This window comes from Enhydra lutris, unplaced genomic scaffold (genome assembly GCF_002288905.1).
Source record: "Enhydra lutris kenyoni isolate GAN:26980312 unplaced genomic scaffold, ASM228890v2 scaffoldscaffold42, whole genome shotgun sequence".
In the NCBI taxonomy this organism is placed as follows: domain Eukaryota; kingdom Metazoa; phylum Chordata; class Mammalia; order Carnivora; family Mustelidae; genus Enhydra; species Enhydra lutris.
Genome location: NW_019154126.1, coordinates 5,979,433 through 6,006,884, shown reverse-complemented (window position 1 = coordinate 6,006,884; position 27,452 = coordinate 5,979,433). Strand labels below are relative to the sequence as shown.

Sequence of the window (27,452 nt, the reverse complement as noted above, 5' to 3'; positions counted from 1 at the left end):
TGCTGAGCAGAGAGCCCGATGCGGGGCTCGATCCCAGGACTCTGAGATCATGACCCGAGCCGAAGGCAGCAGCTTAACCCACTGAGCCACCCAGGCGCCCCAAAATATATCAATAACTCTTATCATGTCCAAAATAGAATTCACATTTCTTATAAATTCTTACTTCAAATTTCTAAGCTCACAGGATCCTGCTCTTGCACACAAGCCCAACTTCCTCCTTCATAGTCCTCCAAGAATCCCCAGACTCTGACCAGAACAAATTGCTTGGTAGTTCAGCAACACAGTGTCGTCATCTTATTCTTGGGTATTTTTGTAAACTTTGCTCCCTCTGCCCATTTCATGACTTTTTTATTTTTTATTTTTTTTGGCTGTCCTCCTGTTACTGACTGAGCAGACTAAGTGGAGGTCTCTTTTCTGGGAAGCCTTCTCTTACAGAAAATTTTCCCCAGACTCCCACCCCCCCCCCCCCACAGATACACACTGTATTGATTTGTTTTTGTAGCTAAACACTAAGTTTCTTGAGGAAACAGTTACTAGTGTCTTATTCCTTTGTGGATCTCCAGCACAGAGCAAACACTTAATAAATACTTGTTGACTAAATGACTCAACACTGAACATGTGCAATTATTTAAGTATCAAGTATTTGAGAATTTGAGTAAATTCTTCTTTCCTCTGAGCTGCAAGTGTTCCATTTCATAGAACAGAGATTTAAATAAAATATCATGAGACTATTTTTTAGCAGTACTTATATTTATGCTAAGAATATATATTATTTTTTTGCTTTTGTTTTAACATCAGAAATTAAGGTATGTTTTTAAGCTATCTAATGTGATTTTAGAATCTGAGACTTCTAGCTTCCAAAATCATGAGAAGACAAATTATGTTGTATAAGTCACCAGATTTGTGGTGCTTTGTTTTGGCAGCTCTAGCAAACAATTAGAGAGGCTTTCCTGAGCTAATTCTGTAACATATGAATTCTTTCTCATCTGTAGCCACTAAAGTCTCTGCTTAGGAGAGGTGGTCATCTCTACATTTTCTGTAGAGACTGTAGTTTTCCCATCAGTATGGTAGCTAGAATACAGAGATGCATTTTTAAAATGCTTAAACTAAGTAACTCTGAATCCTATATCCATTGAAAATATCTTTCAGGAATTAAGATAAAATAAAGACATTCTCAGATGAAGAAAAACTATAGAATTCATCCCTGGAAGATCTACTCTAAAAGAAATGCTAAGGCAGGTTTTCCAGCTGACAAAGAAAAAAAAAAAAATGCCAGAGGAAAATTTTATCAGTAGGAATAAAGAAAGAACAACAGAAATCATAAATATCAGAGTAAATATAATGTAATTACCTCTAAAGATTTTTATGTACACAGGACTCTTACAAGCAGATTTTTGAACATCCTCTTGGTGGGTTCAAAATATGTAGGTGTAACACATACGGTAAGTAAACCATAAAGTTGGGAGTGTAGAAGTCCATACCTTTAAGACATCTACATTTTATTAGAAATGCTAACAAACTCTATGTGGAGTGTTAAACTGAGGGGTGTGTATTATTATCCCTAGGAGGAACACTAAACAGATATAAGTAAAGGAAATAGATACACTAAAATTGAGCATAAAAAAATTAATATACTGAAATAATCCACTAGAAGACCAAAACAGAAGGTAAAAGCAGAAATAATAGTAGCGTGGTGGTAAAGAGCACAAAGAATAATAAATGCCAAGGACACAAACTGAAAAATAATAAAATTGCTAATTTAGTTATAATGATAAAATAATTACATTAAGTGTAAGTGGCATATGTATTCCTTTTGAAAGTCAGAGGCAGTCAGATTGGTTGAAAGATAAGAGCTAACTATATTTTGACTGCAAAAGCTCATTTAAAAATAATGATATAGATTAGTTAAAAGTGAAGGTATTCAAATATGGTTAATTAATCTATGACAAAGTAGGGAAGAATATACATTGGGGAAAAGACAGTCTCTTCAATAAATGGTGCTGGGAAACTGGACATCTACATGCAAAAGAATGAAACTGGACCACTTATTACCATATACAAAAATGAACTCAAAAATGAAGTAAAGACTTAAATGTGAGACATAAAAGATAAAAATCCTAGAAGTAAACATAGATAATAATGTCTTTGAGATTGGCCAGCTAAGGAAAACTATAACAAAATGACAAGGCAAACTACTGAATAGAAGAAGATAGTTCTGAAAATACATCCAATAGATGTAATTATCAAAATATATAAAGAAATTATACAACTCAACACTAAAACATTCCGACAATCCAATTAAAAAATGAGCAGATGATCTGCATAGACATTTTTCCAAAGAAGACATCCAGATGGCCAACAGACACATGAAAAGATGCTCACCATCACTCATCATCAGGGAAATGAACATCAAAAACCACAATGAGAAATTATTTATGCCTGTCAGAATGGCTAAAATGAAAATGAAAAGAAATAATAAATATTGGTCAAGGTATATAGAGGAAAAGAAACCCTCATGTACCATTGGTGGAAATGTACAGTGGTGAAGTCACTGTGAAAAAAATATGGGGATTTCTCAAAAAATTAAGAACTGAAATACTGTGTGATCCAATAATTCCACTATTAGGTATTTACCCAAAGAAAACAAAAACACTAATTTGAGAAGATATATGCACTCCTATGTTTATCACAGCATTATGTACAATAGTCAAGCTATGGAAGCAACCTAAGTGTTCATCAGTAGACAAATGAATAAAGAAGATGTGGTGTGTATACACACACACACACACACACACACACACGAATATTATGCAGCCATAAAAAAAGATGAGATCTTGCCTTTTGTGACCACATGGATGGAACTAGAAGGTATTATGGTAAGTGAAATAAGCCAGACAGAAAGATAAACACCATATGATTTTAATTGTATGTAGAATTAAAAAAAAAAACCCAAATGAATAAATAAACCAAAAACAGAAACAATCCATAAACAGAACAAACTCATGGCTGCCAGAGGGGAGTGGGGTGGAGGGATTGATAAAATAGATGAAGGGGAGTGACCGGTACAGGCTTCCAGTTATGGAATGAATAAGTCATGAGGATAAAAGGTACAAGGTAGAGATATAGTCAATGGTACTGTAATAGTGTTGTATGGTGACAAATGGTAGCTACAGTTGTGGTGAGCACAGGATAATGTATAGGTTTGTTCAATCACTAGGTTGTACACCTGAAACTATTGTAACATTATATGTCAACTACACTTAAAAAAAGAAAGAACAATAAAGAATTTTTAAAAAATGAAGGGATTAAATGAGGTGGTATCACTATATTAATGTCAAACAAGATGTGCTTCAGAACAAGGAAAATTAATAGGGATAAAGAAGGATATGATATGATGATAAAAGGGTAAACTCACTAAGAAGAACAGTCTCTAAGATATGTGTACCTAAAAGCAGCATGAAGAAATGAAAGAAGAAATAGGCAAAACTACAATTATACAAGGAGACTTGAACACACATCTCTCAGTAAATAATAGAAAAAGTATACCAAAAAACATCAGCAAGAATTTGCAAAACCTGTGGTAAAATATTTGTATGGAACCACAAAAGACCTCAGATGACCAAAGCAATCGAGAAAGAACAAAGCCAGAGGCATCTTACTTCCTGATTTTAAATTAGACTACAAAACTATCCTAATTAAAACAGTTTGGTACTGGCATAAAAAAATGACACGTAGACCAATGGAATGGAATAAAGAACCCAGAAATGAAACACTATATATAGATCAACTAATATTTGATAGGGGGTTAAGGATACTTAATGGAGAAAGGATAGTCTCTTCAATAAATGGTCTTGGGAAAATTGACGGCCACATGGAGAAATGAAATTGGACCCTTATCTTGTTCCACTAACAAAAATTAAACCTAAATGGATTAAAGACTTAAACATAAGACCTGGAGCCATAAAACTCATGGAGAAAGTATAGGGGAAAATCTCTGACAGTAATCTTGGCAACCTTTTTTGGGGGGGGGGAATGACACAAAAACCATAAGCAACAAAAGGAAATCAACAAGTGAGACTATACATCAAACTAAAAAACTTCTGCACAACAAGAGAAACAATCAACAAAATGAAAAGCCATCTATGGAAAGGGAGAATATTATCTACCTACTTGAAATAATTGATATTTTAAAAAAATAATTTAAAACTATAGCAGTAAAGAACTTAAACTCCTTTTAAGTGCATGTGGAACATTTAGTAACATAGACGATAGCCTGGGCCCAGTGGCAAGACTTTAGGGAGGCAAATAACATGCTCTCACAGATACAGAATTCAAGGGGTCACTAAAAGCTTGTTATTATGGACCAAATTGTGTCCCCTCCAAACTTCAGATCTGAAAGCTCTAACTCCCAGTGTGACTATATTGGAGATAGTGTCTTAGGTAACTAAGATTATGTAAGATCATTAGGGTATGGTCCTAATATGACAGGAAGGACTATGGCCTTGTCAGAAGAGGGGTTCACTCTCTCTCCCTTCCACCCCAACTCTCTCCTTCTCCCTCCCCATCACCCATATCTTTGTCTCTCCCTGTCCCTCTGTCATGTGAGGACACAGTGAGAAGGTGGCCATGTACAAGCCAGGAAGAAGACCCTTATGAGAACCCAGCCACACTAATAGCCTGATCTTGTACGTTCAGGCTCCAGAACTGTGAGAATATAAATTTTTGTTTGTTAAGCCATCCAATCTATGGTACTTTGTTATAGCAGCCTGAGCAGAGTGAGACAAGCACTAATTAACATAAATAATTTTTTAATACCACATAGTGAGAGCTCACAATTAATGAAAAAAATCAATGATGAACAAAATATAAAAATACTAAATGAAGATAGTATTACTGAATTTTCCAGTCTCTGATATGGCTTAGCAGTACTACGGGGGCTGCAGACAACCCTCAAGAATGTTAAAACAATTGAAATGGTAGAAAAAAAAAAAATCCTCTGAGCAAAATGAAATTTAACTACAAATCTGGGACATCCACAGTCATTTGGAAAGTAAATGTCACACATTTACATAAAACAGACTTTGAAGTTGCCAAGTATTTTGAACTGAAAGAAAATGAAAATATAACTTACTAAAATTTGTGTAACATAGCTCAAGCAGTGCTTAGAAAAAAAAGTAATTGATATAAAATTTTTATTAGGAAAGAAGAAAGCTCTCAAGGCAGTAAATTTAACTATCCATCTAACTAAAGTAGAAAAAGAAGAACATATAAAAGCTAAATCAAGCAGTGGGAAAATAATACATATAAAGACAATAAATAATGGAATTTTAGATGGGAAAGTAATAGAGAAAATTATCAAAACCAAAAGCTGGGTTTGACCAAGAAAGAAAGAGAAAAGGCACACATTATCCTATTAGGCGTGAAATAGGGCTAATACCAAAGACTCTATGGGTATTAACAGGATAATAGAAATAAGGAAATAACCACCAAAACTCTATGCACATAAATAAAACAATTTATGTGAAATGAACAAATTCCTTAAAAGTCATAAATGATCAAAAGCTATTCAAGAAGAATGTGATAACTTGAGTAGTTTTATGTTTATTAGAGAAATATGACTCATAGTAAAAATCTTCCATTAAAGAAAACTTCAGGACCACATGGTCTCACCGGAAAATTCTATCAAATATTTAGGGGAAAAAAACCCCACAAGTTTTATACGTTCTATTCCAGAAAATATAAGTGAAGATAATACTTGTTACCTTAGTCTATAAGGGCAGCTTTGTCCTATCATGAAACCGAACAAGGATATTTTAAGAAAAGAAAGCTACAGATCAATGTTTCTATCACAAAAGATCTTTAACAGCATATTAACAAATGGAATATGCCAGGAATGGCCAGCAATCCCTGTACCCACAGATGAAAAATTACTCCAGACTTTGCTGTGAAAGAGAGAAGGCAAGGGGGTCAATGCTCAGAGGCGAATACCTTTGCTCTTTTTTGCTCTCACTTTTATTGGTCCTTCAGGATACTCACAAATCCTTATCACTATTTCTCAAGTGGGTGATGTGTGACAAGGGGCCTTACAGAAACTAGGAGGATCTGTTTACAGGAAAGATAAGATACACTAATATGCTATTCTGCTAAACATAGCCTAAGGCAGGCTGTTTGGGCTAAGAAAGCTTCGGGAAGGGAAGGCAACTCTGGAAGGCATTACAACCTTTCAGCAGCTGAGTGGCCTGCGGGCCTTGGCATTCCAAAGGCACAGGGCTACTCTGAAACCTACCCCGCCCCATGTTACATTTTAACAAGCCAGGTATTATAGCTGATTTCATTAACCCCAATGGAAATCCAGTAACATATTAGAAAGAGAATACATTAAAATCATCCAGGAGATGCAGAGTTGGTTCAATGTTTGGAAAGCGATCAGTGTAATGTACCTTGTTAACAGACGAAAGAAGAAAAGCACATGATGATCTTAGTAGATGCAGAAAAAGCATTTGACAAAATCAATGTACAGCCATAATTAAAAACCTCAGCAAACGATAGACATCTATAACCTAATAAAGGGCAGAGACAAAGACCCAACAGCTAACATCATACCCATTATGAAAGAATGAATGCTTCACCTCTAAAACTGAGAAGCAGGCAGTGATGTCCACTCTTACCACTTGTATTCAATGACATACTGGAAAGCCCAGCCAATGCAATAAGGCAAGACATATAAGTAAAGGCATACAGTTGGAACAGAAGAAATAAATCTATCCATATTTGCAGATAACATCATTGTCTATGGATAAAAATCATAAAATGTATTTAAAAAAACTTCTAAAATTAGTAAATGAATTTATCATGATAGTGATACAAAGTTGGTATAAAATCAATTGGATTTCTACATAATGGCAATGAACAATTAGAAACTGAAATTAGACAAATGACATTTGTAATACAATCAAAGTAAATTCTTACATATAAATCTAACAAAAAATATTCTGAAAACTACCAAGTAATGATCAAAGACATCAAGAAGATCTGACTAAATAAATGGAGTATTGATTGAAAGATGATGGGTCTATGTTTGCCAAAATTCATAGAACTGGATAATCAAAAGTCTGACTTCATTTTACCATATGTAAGTTTAAATACATTTAAAGAAGAAATAGTAACTTTTAAAAGTTTAAACAATTCTGATGGTGAGGAAGCTGCCACATAGAGTACTTAGTAGTAGTATCTTTTTTTTTTTTTTTTAAAGATTTTATTTATTTGATAGACAGAGATCACAAGTAGGCAGAGAGACAGTCAGAGAGGAGAAAGAGAGAGAGGAGGAAGCCGACTCCCTGCAGAGCAGAGAGCCCGATATGGGGCTCCATCCCAGGACCCTGGGATCATGACCCGAGCCCAAGGCAGAGGCTTTAAACCACTGAGCCACCAGGTGCCCCTAGTATTAGTATCTTTAAAGAAAAAGTGTAACTTTATTGTTTTGCTGTATGTATTTCTCTTCACTATAAAAATGTGAACAACTTTATAAATGTCCTTATGGTGTAGGTATAGGTACCCTTATAGTTTCTGAACATTTTAGTTCAACTAAATTCTTTTTCTAACATTAGAGAAATCTTTTATATTATTCCCACACCTTCAAACAGTATCATTCTAATTACTGCCCTTTTCCAAAAAAATTCACTGCACATTCATTGAAAGAAGGATCTTTTTAGACTTTACCAAAGTAACATGTATGAAAGAAAAGTCAAGCTTTGTGACTGTGAATAAATAGGTATGTGTTTAGCCACTGATTTTTGAATAAATTGCTTATTATGATTTTTATAAAAATGGCATGCTATTGTGGTTCATAATCAGAATATTGTGAATATTCTTTGAATATTTTTACATTGGTTTGCCAGGATCTTGCCTTCATCTCATTTATGAAGCCCCAAATACACAAAACCATCTTTTAATGAGAATTTGAATGGTGCATACATATTACCCAGTTAAATAACTAAGGAGCTAGTTACCTTTTTTGTCTTATTAGCTTCTAGCTACCTTTTAGGATCCGATAACTGTTCCTTGAAATTCATTACTAATTTAAGAAAATTGACAAGGAGATTGTCTAAAGCCCCTGGAGTCAAAAGTAGACGCCAATTATAACTTCTACTCCAATGGCCTTGAGACTTTGACTTCATTCTGGACCATGTGAGAGAGAATCTGGCCAATTTTGCATAACCTGCTTGTCAAGATAAGATTTGAAGGAAATGTGTCTTCACTGGTATAGAGACCTTAAAATGGTTGACAAAGCTTCATCCTGATGAAAACGTATCATGGGTGGAGGATTTTAAAATCCCCAAAATAGTTTTCTGCAGCCAGATTGTGGTGTAATGTAACAGTGAGAAATAAAGAGGGTGGGGATGTAGAGAAAATACATATTAATATAAATATAGATAATTGACATCATTAAATAGTTTTGAGTTCTGAGACTGAATGCACTAAAATAAAAAGAGGTACCCAGGAGATTAATTGATTGTCGACTCATACCCCCATCTACTGTTCTTATGGTTATAAATTCCAGTTTGGGGGATGAAGGTAGAATAATGGTTGACACTGATGAAAGATATTGAATACCAATTGACACAAGCTACATTTTTAATATCTTATAATTTATATTTGACTATATTGTTATTTTTGTTTATAGTACTTTTGTGAGTTTTTTTGTCTTGTATAAATAGTGAAAAATTAGAGATAATATACAACATTTAGTTGAACTATGGCCAATACTTAATTATTTAGCTCTAGGGGGCAGAAGATCTACAGCTATTATGTGAATCTACAAAAATTACAGTTTTAATTGTTTCATGTTAATTGTTATTGTGTAATCTTAGCTTCGTTTATTACTCACACTCCCTTAATTGCATATGCAGTTTTATTTTCAGTGGATCTTACATTCAAGAGACTTTGCATATTCATCATTTATAAGCTCCCATGATAAGAAATCAGCTTATGGATGTTATTCATAAATCGTTTTATAACCAATTGCTTCAATTTTATTCCAAATAGAAGTGTAAACAATTTACATACTATCTATGATATTTTCAAGAATTTTGTTGAATTGTTCTCAGGTCATGGATTTATTCAGTCCTTACACAAGAATATAGAGAACACCTGTTGTGCCAAGGGTTGTTTCACATAATGGGGAGATAGCAGTAAAAAACAAACAGCAATCCCTGTGTTCATGGAATTACATTTTAGTGAAAGAGAGAAATACAGTAAGTAAATAAAAGCAGAATTTTATGTCAAGTGGTGATACGTGCCATGGAGAACAATAAACCAGAAAGCCGAGAAAAGAAGTGCCACAGATATAGGTAAGATGGAGTTTTAAATAGAGTAGTCAGGCATAGTACATGGAGAGCACATTTACGAGCAGAAAAATCCCCAAGGAGTTGAGGGAGTAAGCCGTGTGTATTTTGGAAGGAACGGTAAATGCAAAGGTCCTAATGCAAGAGTCGTCTTGGTTTGTATGAGGAAGATCATGGTAAGAGCTAATGCATTTATTCATGAAGGACAGAAACCCATGTAATAATTTTGAGCAGAGGAGACATGATCTAACAGACATACTTAAAGGTCAGAAGAGGGTAAGGAGGCAAAATAAGAAGTTAGTGTAATCCAGAAAGGGTGATGCTCCCTTGAGTCAGAATTGGTAGTAGTAGCAGAGGTGGTAGGACATAGCGAGATTCTGGATGCTAGTTTACAGACAAAGCAAAGATTTGCTGATGGATATAGTGATGGGTGAGAGCAAGAGATGGGTCATGGATCCAGATTTCTTCCTGAAATAGAATGGATGGAATTGTCATGAGCTGAGATGGAAGAAAAGCAGAGGATAAAGTCTGGGGAGACAGAAGCAGAAGTTTAGTTTTAGACCCATTTCTATCAAGATGCATGTTAGCTCTCCAAGCGAAAGGGCCAAGACAGCAACAGGATATATAAATATTGGAGTCCAGGGAAGCTGGGACTGAAAGATAATTTTATGGGTCGTTGGCATCTAGGAAGTGTTTTAAAAAAATGAAATGAGGTGATATTAACAAGATTGTGGGTGTAGAGAAGAGAAGAGATCCAAGGACTGAGCTCTGGGGCATTCTCATGTTACTTTGTGTAATGCGGAGGAAATTAGGAAAAACCAGCAAAGGAGACTGAGAATGAACAGCTAGTAATCGAAGAGGAAAACCAGGAGAGAATCATGTATCAGAACCTAGTGAAGAAACGGTTTCAAGAAAGAGGGAGTGATCAAGTATATCCAATATTACTGACATGTCAGGTGTGACAAGGTGGAAAAATTAAATATGGGATTTAGCAATATACGTCATTCCTGATATATGCACTTTCAGTGGAGTGGTAAGGGTACAGAAAAGAAAAAAAAAGTTCTGATATGCCCTACAACGTGAATGAACCTCGAAAACGTTATGCTAAGTAAAAAAAGTCGAACACAAAAGGCTATATATTGTATGATTGTGTTTATGTGAAATGTCCAGAAAAGGCAAATCTATATAGATGAAAAGAAGGTTGGTGGTTGCCAGAGCCTGAAGGAGGAGCAGAGAATGGGGAGTGACTTATACTGGGTATGGGTTTTATTTTGGAGGGATGAAAATGTTTTGGAAGTAGTGGTAATGATTGTACAATATTGTAATTGTAGAAAAGCCACTGAATTGTATACTTTAAAATGGTTAAAATGGTGAATTTTATGTTATGTGAATTTTACCTCATTTAAAAAAAAATCAAAAACCTCACTGGAACAGGCTCAAGAAAGGATGTGGGGAGAAGAACTGGTGTTGGAATCCATGTAAATAGGTAGAACTTAGCGAAGTTAGTTGGAAGGGGTTGTAGGGTCAGAGGGTTTTCTTACCATGGGTGAAATTTTGGCCCCCTTGCGTACTGAAGTGAAAGAAAACCCATTGATGTAAAAGAGGGGAGGAAATTGCTAGAATAATTCCTAAAACAGGAAAGAGGAGATGATTTTCTGAAGAAACATGGGCAGCAGTGCAGGGAGATGGGTGGTGGGACTTGGGAAGTTTTCTCCTGTTTCCTCTCATTTTCCCAGTGAAATGTGAAGCAACATGATTATCTGAGAATGATGATGGGGAAGAAGGAATTGGAAGGTGAAGGAGGGGGTAAAGGATTTTGAATAGCTACCTAGGAGTGGCGGAAAAGGAAAGAAAAGAAAATGTGGTGGGATGGCCACATGCAACCAAGTGAGTAGTCACAGATACAAAGCCATTTCAGTCGGCTTGGTGGTGGGCTCTTCCTTGCTCACCTTCCACCACACAGATACAGGCTGGAGTAGGTCTTAAATTTCCTGGAGGTCTCAGGGTATCCACAGTGATGCCTTTGACTGGAAATGCTCGGGGCACTCACCTGGACCCATGTTGCTTGTGGTGAGCTCCTGCGCACATTTCTCCCACCCCCACCAGAGCCCATGTTGTGGCTGTCCTAGGCCTTGTGGTTCTTGTCAGGATTGTGGCTCAGGTATTTCAGGAGGAGAGAGTGAGAATTGTCTGGAAGTAGCAACAGGACAGGAAGGATACCTAGTCCACTTTCCAGCTCAGTGTTGGGAGGGCAGTGGAGGGAAAAACAGACACAATGGGAGAAGATGGCAGGGGCAGTAGTTCCAGTAGATCACTTCCAGAGGACAGTCTATCTTACAGTTGACACATGTTCCATTATGCTCCTAACGATAGGCTTTGTGTTTCCACATTAGGCCGTGTTACTTCATGGATACATGGAAGATTTGGTTTGGGAGCTTGGTAGTCACCACAGGGATCTGGTTAAAATCCAGAAGCACTAGCAGAGTTGTATTGTTCTCTCTGTCTCTGTCTCTCTCTGTGTGTAATGGGTTTGCCTGAGGGGAGATGCTGCCACAGAACGGAGTTGGGTGGAGAGTGCTTTCTAGAACAAATGCTAACACTTTAAAAAATACATGTGCCTTTCCAGATGCACTTACATCTCACTTCTTGCCAATTTTTAAATTTAACAGATGAAATTTTACCCTGTCCAGAAACATTGAACACAGAGCAGGAGCAGTGCCATCTAGATACAAGTCTCTGCAGTTTTGATTCTACAGATGAAGGACTGAGGGGTAAGTGTTAAATTGAGATGCCCACCATAATGGTATGTACCACCCATGAGACTTGGACCACTGGTAGTAATTCAGACCACTACTATTGATACTCACTTGGCAAACTTTGTTGACATTTATGTCCTAAGTTTAGCCAAAGTGTTATTGAAAGTCTGTGGTTTATTCAAAGCATGAAAGATACTAAATATGTCAATTTAAAGTGATGTTGTTCTGTAAAATAGTTCCATTAAAGACCATCTTTGAATTATATCCAGAGTTTCTTCTTTAAAATTTCAGTGCAATTATGAATAACAAATGATTTAAACTAACTTAGTTCTGTAAGATAGGTCAGGTCAGATACTATGTTTGCCATTGAAAACATTGTAACTGGAGCAGTGGTACAAGAAAAAGGGAAAACATCTTTTTACTTTTAAATGGAATGGTTTTCTTTCGGGAGGGTGCCCATCTGGATCAAGGAAGAACTTTTGAAACACAGGTATGCTGGTATACTCCAAGGCTTGTTGAACCAAAATTTCTAGGTATGAATTAGAATGTGTGTGTGCGTGCGGGTGTGTGTGTGTGTATGTGTGTGTGTGTGTGAAGCCTTGATTACAAATCATATGCTATGGCTAAGCAGCCACTCTAGTGACTCTGGTGGTCCACCATTGTCTTTTCCACCTCTCTGTAGTGTATCAGATCTGTGGATTTGAATTTGATATGCATGACTGGGCATCCGAAACATCTGCTGGGCAAATTTCCTGGATGCACTCAAAAGCAAGAGAAATTCCTGCATTAGAATCTAGACCTCAGCAGGATCAAAGGAGTGATGAAGGTAGGAACTAAAAAAAAATAATATTCTTTATATATATTTTTTCAGAATTGTGATTTATTGTGAGTGGTAATTAAAACATTTCATCAGGGATCCTGATGAAGATACTGAGTATATTTTCTTGAAACTATATTTATCATACATAGTGAAAGTAAAAAAAATAATAAAACCTTATTATCAATAATGTAAAGGAAGAATTATACTAGGTGAACTATTTTAATTTTGTAAATTTCATTATTTTCTTATCATCAGGAGATAATAGATTTTGTGGGAACCAAAAGGAAAGGTATTAAAAAGCTTCTATCAAAATGTATTAGCTCTCCCTTTCACTAGTGTCAATGAGTTTCTTTTTCGTCTAATATTAAATTTGTGTTTCTGTTTATTGTTCTTTCCACTGTTTTTCTCTCTCTCTTTCTTTCTTTTTTTGAGGAGGCATATTGTTAGTCTTTTCTTAAAGTAGTAATTTAAGATTTTACTTAATTTAAGATTTTGCAGAAAGCAATAGCTACTTTCTCCATAGTTTTGTCTTTTCTGGAATGTCATATAGTTGGAATTATACAATAGGTAGCCTTTTTAGATTGACTTCCTTCATTTAGTAATATGCATTTAAGGTTCCTCTATGTCGTTTCATGGCTTGATAGCTTATTTCTTTTTCATAGTGAATCATATTCCATTGCTTGGATGTGCCGGAAGTTATTCACCTACTGAAGGACATCTTAGTTGCTTCCAAGTGTTTAGCAATTATGAATAAAGCTACCATAAACATCTATGTGAAGGTTTTTGTGTAGACCTAAGTTTTCACCTCTTTTGGGTAAATGCCAAGGACCATGATTGCTGGATCATGTAGTAAGAATATATTTGGTTTTGTAAGAAACTACCAAGCTGTCTCCCAAAGTAAAGGTACCATTTTTTATTTCCATCAACAATGAATGAGAGATCTTGTTGCTTTCCATCCTCTCCAGCATTTGGCAATGTCAGTGTCCTGGATTCTGACCATGCTAATAGGTGTGTAGTGGTATCTCCTTGTTTCAGTTTGCATTTCCCTAATGCCTTATGCTTTTCATATGCTTACTTGCCATCCATATGTCTTCTTTGGTGAGTTGTTTGTTAAGGTCTTTGGTTTTTGGTCTTTTATCTTTTATCATTTTCTTTTTCTTTCTTTCTTTCTCTCTTTCTTTCTTTCAAGATTTTATTTATTTTTTTGAAAGAGAGAGAACACAAGCAGGGGGAGAGGCAGAGTGAGAAGCAGGCTGCCCTGCTGAACCTGGAGCCCGATGCAGGGCTTAATCCCAGGACCCCAGGATCATGACCTGGGCTGAAGGCAGATGTTTAACCACCTGAGCCACCCAGTCATCCCTAACATTTTCTTTATTCACCATTGTTTCTTTTATTTCATGCCCTTGATTTCTTTTCCTTCTTGAAAAGCTTCACTTACTAATTGTCCTTTAATTTAGAAAAGATCTGTGGTGATGGGCTTGCTTAACGTTTATGTTATAAACTTAGAATATTTTTAATGACCTCACTCCTAAATAATAATCAATCAGGTCAGACGGTTTTCTAAAGAAAGTCTGTATATTTTATTTCTAAGCACATGGATATGGTTCTTTATTTCCTGATATCTATGGTAGTCATTGGGAAGTCTGAACTCATCTAATTCTTTTTCAGTTTTATGCAGATTTAAAAAAAATGTTTATCTCTAATGTTTGAAAATGTCACTATAATGAGTACAGATCATGAATATATTTTTAATTAAATTTTTCAATGCTCAGAATATATGTATTTCATCACTTGTGGAAATGGTATGTTACTCTTTTCTAATAATTCTCGTTTAGTCCCTCTGTTCTTATCTTCTTAAATTCCTATTAAATATATGTCCTGTGTGTTAGTGTTTTCTATTTGTTGCCCTTATTCTTTGTTCTTATTTTTGTCTTCCACTTCTGTTATGCCTTTGTAGTTTTAAATGAAGATTTTATATGCTTCCTTTTTATTTCCTTTTTTAGTATTTCAATTATACTTCCTTTTTCACCCTTTTTTTAGTGCTTGCTCTGAATTTGTGAACTTCATTTACAACTAATCCAACTCCACTTTCAAATAGTTTCATACTTCTTCATGTAATGCAAGTATCTTATAATAGAATATTCCTAATTCCTCCCTCCTGCCCCTTGCATCATTGTTGTCATTCATTTCACTTATTTGCAAATTATAATCATCAAATGCATTGTGGCTGTCACTATTTTGAACAAACTATGCTCTTTTAGATCAATTAAGGAAACTATAATTAAAAGATTTTGCCAAAACTTAGCAACCGATGTGTTTCATTTATTGCTTTCCTAGTACTGTTCCTTCCTTTATTTAGATCTGAGGTTCTGACAGATATCATTTACCTTTTCTTTGAAGAATTTCTTCTAACGTTCCTTAAATTCAAAGCCATTGTTTCCTTGTTTATTTTCTGTTTAGATAATCTGTCCATTGATGTAAGTGGGGGTGTTAAAGTCCCCTACTATTATTGTATTATTATCAATTAGTTCATGTTTGTTATTGTTTTATGTATTTGAGCACTTCCAAGTTCGGTGCATAAATATTTACAATTGTCACATCTTCTTGTTGGATTGTCCGCTTTATTATGATATGGTGCCCTTCTTCATCTTTTGTTATAGTATTTGGTTTAAAGTCTAGTTTGTCTGGGGGCCTGAGTGGCTCAATCAGTGGAATATCTGATTCTTGGTTTTGGCTCAGGTCATGATCTCAGGGTCATGAGATCAAGCCCCAAGTCAGGCTCCACAGTTAGTGCAGAGTCTGCTTGTGATTCTCTCCCTCTAGCACTGCCCCTCCCCCTACTTGTATGCTTTCCTTCTCTCTCTAAAATAAATAAGTAAATCTTTAAAAAAATAAAATCTAGTTTGTCTAATATATGTATTACTACTCTTGCTTTATTTTGGCATCCATTTTCATGGTAAATGTTTGTCCATCCCTTCACTTTCAATCTATAGACATCTTTGGGTCTAAAATAAATCTCTTTTAGGCAGCATATAGATATGTCTTAATTTTTTTCCTTTCTGACAATCTGTGTCTTCCTAATGGAGCATTTAGTCCATTTACATTCAAAGTAATTATTTAAAGATATGTATTTATTGACATTTCATTACTGTTACATTGTTGCTTCTGGAGATTTTCTCTGATCCTTTCTTATTTTTGTCCCTTTTGGTCTCTCTTTTGTACTCAAAGATTCCTCTTTAATATTTCTTGCAGGGCAGTTTTAGTAGTCACAGATTTCTATAGTTTTTGTTTGTCAGGGAAACTCTTTATCTCTCTTTTTAAATTTTTTAAAAATTAAATTTTTTTTTCAGTGTTCTAAAATTGATTGTTTATGCTATTCTAAATGAGAGCCTTGCTGGATAGAGTATTCTTGGCTGTAGATTTTTCCCATTCAGCACTTTGCCTCTTTCTTCTGGCTTGCAGTTTCTATTGAGAAATCTCTACCTAGCCTTATGGGTTTTCCTTTGTAAGTTAAGGACTTCTTTTAAGATTTTTTTTCTTTATCCCTATATTTTAAAAATTTGATTATAATATATTTTGGTATTGGACTATTTTAAAAGTTTGATTACAATATATTTTGGTGTTGGACTATTTTGTTGATTTTGATGGGAATTCTCAGTGCCTCCTGGATCTGGATATCTGTTTTGTTGCCCAGACTAGGGAAGTTTTTTACTATTACTTCTTAAAAATTTCTGCCCCCCTTTCTCTCTTCGATTCTTCCAAGACTCCTAAATTCTGAATGTTATTGTGAATGATGGAGTCATTGAGTTCCCTACATCTATTCTTCTGTTGCATAATTCTTCCTCTCTTTTGTTCAGCTTCATTATTTTCCATTATTTTGCCTTCTACATTACTAATTCATTTCTCTGCTTCTTCTAGCCTGCTGTTCGTTGCATCAGTCTGTTTCCAATCTCATTTATTGCATTCTTCATCTCTGATTCTTTTTTAACTCCTTTCCCCCTTTGTTAAGGGTCTCACTAATGTCTTATTTTTTGCTCAAGCACAATGAGTATCCTTATGATTGTTGTTTTAAATTCTTCATCAGGTCTGTTACTTATATCTGCTTCACTTATATTTCTGGCTGTGGCCTTATTTTGTTCTTTCATTTGGGATTAATTCCTCCATCATGGCATTTTGTCTAACTCGTGCCTTCTTCTCTGTGTTAGAAAAGCCAGTTATGACTCCTCTTGAATCTAATGACCATGAAGAAGAGGTCATGTAGTGTCAAGGTCCTGGCACTTCAAGGAGTATCTCTGGAATGTCCTGAATGCACTCTGCTGTTGTGTTCTTGTTGATCTGTCCTTCAGGCCAGTCATCTGTAGAGGCTCTTGTTGTCTGCTGTGAGCAGTGTTTGGTTCCTGGCCTGAATGTGACAAGTTTTAACTAGAAGTGCTCAGGTCTGCTTGTGAGACCTGACACCACTTTCACCAGAATGGAGGCCCTGAAGAACTCTCTGGCAAGGAGACATAATGTGAGCAGGGGTTTGTGCTCGTGTTCTGAGGAAAGCGCTCCTGTGTTAGGACTGAGGCATGCTTGACTGAGAAGAGCAGTTCTGTCAGAGTTCAGGGGTATGGAGCTTAGTGTAAGCAAATTAGGTAGCTAATGTTGGTGCTATCCTGCTTCCCTTGGGTGGGCTCTGTGTTTATGCTGGCGCATAAACACAGTGGAGTGGCACCAACCAACTCCTTTGTTCCTGGAGAGGCATCTCTGTGAACTCTGCCTTTCAGGTGTGTGCTCTGAGAAGAGCGAATGTAGATCAATGCTTCTGCATTGTTTGCCCTTAGGTTGTTTGCCTGCCTGCTCTCCAGAAGTAGTGAGGTGACCTCTGGGCTCTATCCCAGCCAAGCTCATTGACCTTTAAAATTTCAGACTTTAAGCCCTCCTAGGTGCAAGAACTCACAATCTTCAGCTCCTCTTCTTTTCCAAGCCAACGACTTTGGGGAAACTTTCTCTTTGTGCATTCCCCTGTGTACTCTTCTATCTCTTGCCCTTCTCAGTGACCATGGCTCCTTCCCCTTTGCAATACCCACCAACCATTTCTGTTCTAAACCACATCTCCACACTTTCTACCTTCTTCAGTGTGGCCTTTTCTCTCCCTTTAGTTGTGGAGTTTGTTCTGTCAGTCTTTGGCTCAATTTCTGGGGTATTTAGAGTGATTTGATCGTTACCTAGTTGTGTTCCTGGGACAAGGTAAACCTAGGTTCCTCCTACACTGCTGCCATCTTTCTTTCCTAACATTACTTTCAAAACAGGTCTATTGGCTACAAATTATCTCAATTTTCATTTGTCTGAGAAAGTGTTTATTTCTTCTTCATTTTTTAAAGATTCTATTTATTTTAGAGAGACAGAGAGAGTGCACACGTGAATTTGGGGGGGAGGCAGAGGGCAAGGGAGAGAGAGAGAATCTCAAACTGACCCTGAAGTGAGCATGGAGGCCTATGTGGGGCTTGATCTCACAATCCTGAGATCATGATCTAAGCTGAAATCAAGAGTTGGACCCTATTAAAGGCAATCTTCATTTCTGTTATAGTGTTTTGTTTTGGTCTCTAGTATTTTTAATTCTTTCTTAGAATTTCCATCTCTCTGACTACATCATCTATCTTTTTTTGCATGTTTCTACTTTTTTTCCATTAGAGCTCTTAACTTTTTAATTATAGTTGTTTTAAATGTTTAGTCCGATAATTTCAACATTCCTGCCATATCTGGGTCTTGTTCTGATACTTACTCTTTCTCCTCAAACCCTATTTTTTGTTTTTTGCCTTTCAGTGTGCTGTCTAATGGTTTGTTGAAAGCCAGACATGATGTGCTATATTAAGGGAATTAAGGTCAATAAGTATTTAGCATGACCTATTATTTTTCTGTAGCTAGAGATTAGACTCTTTACTTTTTGTCACAGCTGTAGATGTTTGAGGCTAGAATTTCATCTGGTATCCTTGTTTTTGTCTTACCTGTTGTCTTTGGGTTTCCCTAGAGACATCTTAAATTAGGTCTGAGACCTACAGTTCTTTAGATAGTATTATCCTATTATTATACAGGACCCCCTTTGCAGTGAGTTGTGGTAAATTTTAAGGAGGAGAGGAGTAACATTCTAGAGTCCTATGATTAGTTTTCATTCTTTTCGTGAGATTGTTCTTCAGTTACATGACCTTTAAAGGTGCTTCCTCCTCCAGCCTTAGGTGAGACAGGAAGGAAGGCTAGAAGGGGTTGGATCTGGGTATTTTCCTCCTCTCATGTGTAAGACTAAAGCCTGCTGGAGTTGATATTTCTCTTCTCCCAGGTCAGTTAGGTTCTGATCAAGCTCCAATTAGTAAGGCAGTGATGAAGTTTTGTTTTTTTTTAATATAAGCCTTGCTATTAATAGTTGAACAACCCAGTCATTTTTACATGTCTGTTTCCCCAAGACTACCCCTAGTAAAAATACTAGTTTAGGGTTTCATCTTTGTGATAATCCATGGAATTTTGCACATCCTATCACTTAGTCATAGCGCAAGGTAGTGACTGTTGGTATATGTTCCACCTCAGTTTCTGAGCAGGATTCCCCAACTCTAATCTTTGACTTCACTGAGAGAGTTTTTTCCTCCAGCTTTTGTTTGCAGCATTCAAGTTAGTCAGAATCTAAGCTACCACAGCTTGGGGCTGATCTGAAAGTTCCAGAGTTCTTTTGTGTCAGCCCTACTTATCACTTGGTAGAATTGTTCTTTACTTATCTATTGAGATATTTTATGTTGAAATTGAGCTGTCTCAGTTTTTGTAAAAATATGTCTTTATCTTATTTATCATTTCTTTGTGTGTAAGTTAGATGCAAAGTGTTAACTTAAAATTGAATTTTGCCTAAGTCTTCCATTTTGCAGCAAAGAAGAGTTTTATCTAATTTAAATTCATAGTTTTAAGAAACTATAGGAATATTTACTAACTTACACAGAAATAACACATTGGAAACCATTATTGAAAAGCTGCAAGAGCATAGAAATATCTTTGTATCTCTTCATTGTCTATATTACTAAATTTAAAAATAGTGCAAATTGGTTTTAAGTATCAGATGGGATAAAATTGATTGACAATATTTTTATGTAGTACAAAATCCATACCTGCAGTTTAATGGAACTGTGGTATCTGATATTTCCATGTGGTTGGGTAAGAAAGAGGGCTGTTTATATTCCCTTAAACTAAAAAGATTTTTCTACAACTAAGAAGTAGAAAAAGTAAGAGGGGAAATAATTCTGGGAAGAAAGGTGAGAAATTCTTGGTTAAAGAAAGATTGCATTGTGACATATAAAAGAAAATGATGATAATTTTGTAGCAGGAGATTTTTATATCAGTTGATATCTTTTTGAAAGAATATTGAATTGAAATTTCCTAATTTCAGGAACTAGGAGCAGATTTCAGTGCATTTAAAAATCACATATAGAAATGAAAGCCTATAATTTGTAGTTGACACAATCATTTTAAAACATATCCCTAAAAATAATGAATAAATAAATAAGTGAATGAATAAAACATCCTATCCCTTTAAGTAAAATATTTGTCTTCCAAGCCTGATTTTGAAAAGTCCACAAAACAATAATTTTGTTCAAACAGAAAGCAGCTCATTTTCTTCTAAATTGCTTCCTTTTCCTTTATTTTTCAGGTTACTATATCTGGTTAAGAGCTACGGATGCTTCTACTCTTAACCATTTAGACAGCAAAGCTTATTTAAATAGCTCTCTGTGTCACTGCCTGGGCAAGAGCTGCCATCTTCAATTCTATTATTCCATGGAAAACAGTGTTCTGAGAGTAGGACTATACAATAATAAGGTGAGAAGAAACTTACATTTATCTCAAATTCATTTAATAAGTGAAATTTCTATTTTAGCAACTTGTGTTTCTCTTTCTCATTTGTGTGTAGGCTTTAGGTATTCTTTAACTTGACTTTATTTAGTATACCTTTGAAAAGAAATATTAAGAACCTGGTTTAAGACCTACTGTCATGTAGGTGTGCCTGGGTGGCTCAGTTGGTTAAATGTCCTACTCTTGATCTCAACTCAGGTCTTGATCTCAGGTTGTGAGTTCAAGACCAGTGTTTGGCTCCATGATGAGAATGGAGCCTACTTAAAAAAAACAAAAACAAAACAAAACAAAAAACCATCATGTAGAAAATATAATGTGATAATTTGTACAATATTATTTTATAAAATCGTTAAAAATTCATGAAAGTATATTAAAGAAACTATAGGTCTAATAAAAATGAGATATTTGAGATTCTGTATTATTGGCTCATGTTGACTTTCTGATGGGATCTGTTGTGGATTTTAGATCCATATATCACTAGAGTATAATTATGATGGAAACAAATTACTAGTTATGGTACCAGCAGATACAATTTTAGAGACTGGTAATTACTGATTAAATACAAACAAATGAGTCATTGGAATGGGCAAAAATGGCTCACTGGGTTGAATGAAAGTTGCAGTGGTTATGCTAGCAAATAAAACAAATCTAAGCTTTTTTTTTTTAATATCTAACTTTAACTGAAAACAATCCTTCACAAGTGGAAAAATATCAGAGGCACTTTGAGAATTTCTATTGTGAAGAAAATTTATTTATAGATGGAATTTTTAAAAAATCACAGGCATAAATAGTGGTCATTCTAGCAATGGGAAACATTTGACAATAATTGCAGGAATTCTGAAAGGAAAAAGGAAGATAGTAAAAACATCCAAGTCAGATTCTTTTGGCTTCAGATGCTTTGAATAAATCGAGTTGAAACTTCCTCCTCATATCGGCCAGATTCATTTTCCAACAAAAGTTTATTTACCATCTATGCTTATCAAGTATCACAGACCATCTGTCAATAGCAGATGTTTGCTTCTGAAGTCTGAAAGACCATCATAATTAATCCTTAGATATGACCTATTAGCTGCCTATGACTGGGAGAACTGAAAATTCAAAAGGGATTCTCTCTTTTTTTTTTTCCTGGTTCTATCACATCACTGTTCTCTTTTTCTTTTGTATCATTTTCTTCATGCCCAGTCTTTTTTCTTTTACCTCTTCTTTTCCAGAACATTCACAGAGTTCTAAAGCATGAAATTAGAGTTATAGGCTCGTTAGATGGCCTAATATAATTTGTTTTTTTGGATGAGATACAATTTCTAGCATTCTGTAACTATGTTATATTTTGGTGACATTTTTATGGTAGCATTTGACAGTAAAATAATTTTTTTTTAAGATTTTATTTATTTATTTGACACAGAGAGAGAGAGATCACAAGTAGACAGAGAGGCAGGCAGAGAGAGGGGGGGAAGCAGGCTCCCCGCTGAGCAGAGAGCCCAATGCAAGGCTCGATGCCAGGACCCCGAGATCATGACCTGAGCTGAAGGCAGAGGCTTAACCTACTGAGCCACCCAGGCACCCCTGACAGTAGAATAATTTTGTTGAGTTTATATTATAGTTAAAGGTTCTTTAAAAAATATATGGTCCTGGGTGACTGGGTGGCTCAGTCAGTTAAGCATCTGCCTTTCAGGTCATAATCCCAGAATCCTGGGATTGAGTGCCGCATCAGGCTTCCTGATCAGTGGGGAGTTTGCTTCTCCCTCTACCCTTCTCCACCCTGCTTGTGCTCGTGTTCTCCTTCTCTCTCTCAAACAAATAAATAAAGTCTTTAAAAAAATATATGTTCCTATAACAGTACTTTTCACATGACAGGTAATTACTATTCACTGAATGTTGAATTAATTATCTTAAATTTGAGTAGAAATTTGTTCAATATAGCTCCTAATCCTAAAGATTATTTTAATCTACCCTGAACATCAGTGATGGATTATAAACTTTGGGACTATATAAGAAAAGATTATAAACAAATTGACTTCAGATACCACATCATAATAATATGAATAGAATTATCAGAGCTCCATCTCCCACATTATAAGAAAAGAAGTTAGTCATGGAGAACTGACTTAATGTATTAATTAGAACCGGTGGGGGCATACATCTCAGAGCATTGAGAGATGTTTTGTTTATTAGTTTACCCAGTATTCTGCAAGACAATTTCCTGTTTTTTTCTTTCATACTATTGGCTCTGATCTCTACATATAATATATAACATATTGGTCACCAATGGAAAATCTGCATCAAAATACATTTAAGTTTTAAGCTCATGTTTTATCACAAAGTTAAAAAGGACTCCAAACCTATCGTTTAAAAAATTAGCTCTTCAGGGGCTGCCTGGGTGGCTCAGTGGGTTAAGCCTCTGCCTTCAGCTCAGGTCCTGATCTCAGGGTTCTGGGATCGAGTCCTGCATCGGGCTCTCTGCTAGACAGGGAGCCTGCTTCCTCCTCTCTCTCTCTCTCTCTCTCTCTCTCTCTCTCTGCTTGTGATCTCTCTCTCTGTCAAATAAATAAAATCTTAAAAAAAAAAATTAGCTCTTCATGAAATGCTCATTTAAATCTTCCATGAATAGAATATAGAAAACAACCCTTAGGATATGTGCAGGTAAATCAAGAAATACCTAGGAAGGATGCTGAAGGTAGTTTTCTTTATTTTCAGAGGACATCAGACTTTGAGAATTAGATAACACAGGTAAAAGACAAGTTATTAAATAAAAAGTTGACTCTGTTAGGATCAGCTTAAGTGTGTAGCCGTTCTAGTTTGTACCATATCACCATCCTTGAGATTAGGTCTCTATCTTCTATAAAATAATAATCTTAGCAACAGCCTATCCTTTATCCTGAAGAGAGTTTCCACGTCAGTGAGCCAAGGATAGTGAGGTGCCCAGCTTGTGGTACCTTTTAGATATTCAAAAAAAATTTCCATTGACAAATAGGAAGGACACATAGCTGGGGCAGGGAAGAAAATGCCTTAGAACATATCTTTTCTCATATGATACTGTTTTTATTTATTTATTTATTTATTTTTAGATTTTTTAAAATTTATTTGACAGACAGAGATCACAAGTAGTCAGAGGTAGGCAGGGGCAGGGTTGGGGGGAGCAGGCTCCCTGCCTAGCCGAGAACTTGATGTGGGGCTTGATCCCAGGACCCTGAGATCATGACCTGAGCCGAAGGCAGAGGCTTAACCCACTGAGCCGGGCACCCCTGATACTGTTTATAAAAAGGAAGGCCATCATAAGCTTTCCTCGAAGGAAAATCTTTTCCAAAGTACATGTTCTTGTTCTTGCATTTAATCAAAAGTAGTTAATTTGTTTTAATTTGTTTATTTGAGAGAGAGAGAGGGAGAGAGCAGAGAGAGCAGAGCAAGTGAGAGAGGACATAAGTAGGGGGAGGGGCAAAGGGAGAAGATGAAGCAGACTCCCTGCTGAGTAGGGAGCCTGATGCGGGCCTCCAACCTAGAACCCTGGGAGCATGACCTGGACAGAAGGCAGATGCTTAACCAAGACTGAGCCACCCAGGGACCCCTCAAAAGTAGTTTTAAAAGAACAAAAACGATAAGCTGGAAATTGGGACCTTTGATTTCTTCACTGGCAGAGGGAAGGATAAGCTCAGGTCTCTTAGGACATAGAGCAATTCTTTCCTTGAAAGGTAAAATGGCATTATCGATCCTAGTCTAGGGGAATAAAGATACTTAAAAATAATTGATTGATTGATTGATTGATTGATTTTAAGATAATAGAAAATTAAAACATCACTTGAAAGTTTTTTCTGAGTCAAAAGTTTCTTTCTTACATGGATACCTGTTGAAAGTAACTAGGTAAGAAGAGTCTGAGAGTTAGGACAGAATAAAATAAAAGCTGCTTTTATTTAGTTGAAGTAAACTCTTTTTCTTTTTCATTACGTGTGTTGTCAGACAGGAAACTGTGATAAAAAAGATCTGTATTTCATAACATACCATTAACTTAGAGTACAAAAAGCCATTTAAGTTTAGAAAGAATTCTGCTCACTTTTCAAAAAAATGTAAACACATTCTTCTTCTGGTAGAGTAGAGGGGAATTAATTAGTCATTGTGAAAAAAGAGCACAAATGCTCTAAGTTATTTTCATAAGATGAAAGTGAAGGGACATGATGAATGCAACTTGCCAAGCGGTGTCACTTAAAATGTCTGTGCAAGAGATAAGTGTCTCAATGCTAAATAGTTGAAATTGCATAGGAAATTATTTCAAGAAAAATTAGTTGTGTGTCCCAACTGTGTATAACTCCACTTCCTCCTGAAGTGACCCAGAAGCTCTCAGCCGAAAATACGTCTACCATGGATGTTTCACTGTCTTGTCGAAGTCTTAACAGTTGATATGAATAAGTAATAAAATGAAGTACATTTTAATGGGTTTAGACTACCTTCTGAAATATTTAAGACTTGGAAATTGGAGTAGACATCAGAGGGTAAAGGACTAAGTTGAGAATAGATTCATTTTTAGAAAATGTTGGTTATGAATGAAATAAGCGAAGCTGAGGGGAGATTGATGCTTGCGAGAGTCTGAAAAAAGTCCAAGTGTCATGTGTCATTTGAATTACAATGAGATGTCACCTTCCAGTGCTGTCTTCTATCCTACAGTAGAAGGAGGGCACAGTCTCAGAGCTCAACCTGAGACATATTTATGCCACTGCATTTTCACTATACCGATACACACAAAAAAAATCAATGCATCCGTTGGGTAAATATTACAAACAATCTGGGCTGTCTTTACCAAGGAAATGTCAAATGAACTTATATGTTTGGTAGAATCTAAAGTATTTATTATTTCAGAGCATAAAAGCATGGACATAGATCATAAAGCACAATAAAATAGGCAAAACTTTGGACTACATTATGGAATTTTATTAAGTATCTTACCTTATAGTGTATAGTAGAAACATAATTTTGCATATACTTTGCCACCTGGAAAATGATCATTTCACAGATGCGATACAAACTCTAGACAGCACAAAAAGGTCTGATAGAATGACAAGAGAGTCAAATAGAAATATAATCTCCAGAAAATAACTGTATTGTTTGGAACTTGGAATGAATTCTCCCATAGGGGGAAAAAAAAGTATGTCAATTTATTGAGATTGTGCAGAAAAATATATCTGATAACATTTTTTTTTAAACTTCCATATTAAGTGTTTGCCTGTCATTTCTTTTCTAATGTCTTGACAATATAATAAAATGTAGTAATGTTATTGGGACCAACATTAAAGTAGCTGGCAGTACGAATTCCTATTTAAATTTGTATTTTTGAAGTACTTTATTTAAAATTCTTTTTAAGGGGCACCTGGGTGGCTCAGTGGGTTAAAGCCTCTGCCTTCAGCTCAGGTCATGATTCCAGGGGTCCTGGGATTGAGCCCGTATCCGGCTCCCCTCAGCAGGGAGCCTGCTTCCTCCTCTCTCTCTCTCTCTCTGCCTGCCTCCCTGCCTACTTGTGATCTCTGTCTGTCAAATAAATAAATAAAAATCTTAAAAAAAATAAAATAAAATTCTTTTAAATGTTTGTTCTGTCCTTACTTGCCATCATAAAAAAATAAACAGATTTACTATATAGATATGCTTTATTTCCTTATTTCTTTAAAAGACTGTTTTTAGGGTTGAGCCTCTGCCTTCGGCTCAGGTCATGATCTCAGGGTCCTGGGATCGAGCTCGGAATCGGGCTCCCTGCTTGGTGGGGAGCCTGCTTCCCCCTCTCTCTCTGCCTGCCTCTCTGCCTGCTTGTGATCTCTCTCTCTGTCAAGTAAATAAATAAAATCTTAAAAAAAAATAAAGACTGGTCATATACGGGACGCCTGGGTGGCTCAGTGGGTTAGGCCACTGCCTTATGCTCGGGTCATGGTCCCGGAGTCCTGGGATCGAGTCCTGCATCGGGCTCCTTGCTCACCAGGGAGCCTGCTTCTCTCTCCACGCCTGCCTGCCTCTCTGCCTGCTTGTGTGTTCTCGCTCTCTTCCTCTCTGACAAATAAATAAATCTTTAAAAAAAAAAAAAGGTCATATACATTTTTACCAATACTTTAGGCTTCCTAGTACTTGGTGTGGTGCAGGTAGGGTAAACTCTACTGAAATATAATTGAGAGAGAACATATGGAACCATGAGAGTAGAATTTGGGGAATGACTAATGTCATTTCATTTGAATCGAAGGAAGAAGTATTCTGGATATACAATACATCAACAGACAGAAAATGGGCGAAAGCAGAGGTGTTAATACCAGAAAGCCTGAAGACGTTTAAGGTACAAAACGGAAAAACAAGTATTCTTTTATATCATAAGTTAAACTTGTAGCTTTGCAGTAGTGAATTTTATGACCCATAGCTAAATTTAAATTAGGACTTAAATTAAGGATGTAGATTTGTGTATTTGGAGAGAACAATTGCCTACTTCCTTTCATTGTACTTAGCCTTTCCCCAGCCACATTACTCCTGTATAAAGCTTCTTCATTGTACATGGGCTCTCCTCCTACCCTCTCTAAGCCCAACACCATGCATTGCCAACAAGGAAGAAAATGTCATTATGAAGCAGATAAAAAATAAATTGGTATTGAAAACCAGTAAAAACCATACAAATGTTTTGAAGGCAGTAATTCATATCTTTATAAAATA

At 36.0% G+C, this 27,452-nt stretch overlaps 1 protein-coding gene across 1 annotated transcript in view; it reads left to right on the top strand.

Annotated features, from left to right (window-relative positions):
• The window catches only part of LOC111155577 (MAM and LDL receptor class A domain containing 1), a 757,926-nt gene that overhangs the window by 49,232 nt on the left and 681,242 nt on the right, over positions 1-27,452 (top strand). Inside the window, exons 6-9 of the mRNA XM_022515825.1 lie at positions 12,014-12,115; positions 12,783-12,926; positions 20,587-20,753; positions 26,995-27,084. Of these exons, the coding sequence (XP_022371533.1) occupies positions 12,014-12,115; positions 12,783-12,926; positions 20,587-20,753; positions 26,995-27,084 (503 nt within the window). The remainder of the gene's footprint in view (positions 1-12,013; positions 12,116-12,782; positions 12,927-20,586; positions 20,754-26,994; positions 27,085-27,452) is intronic.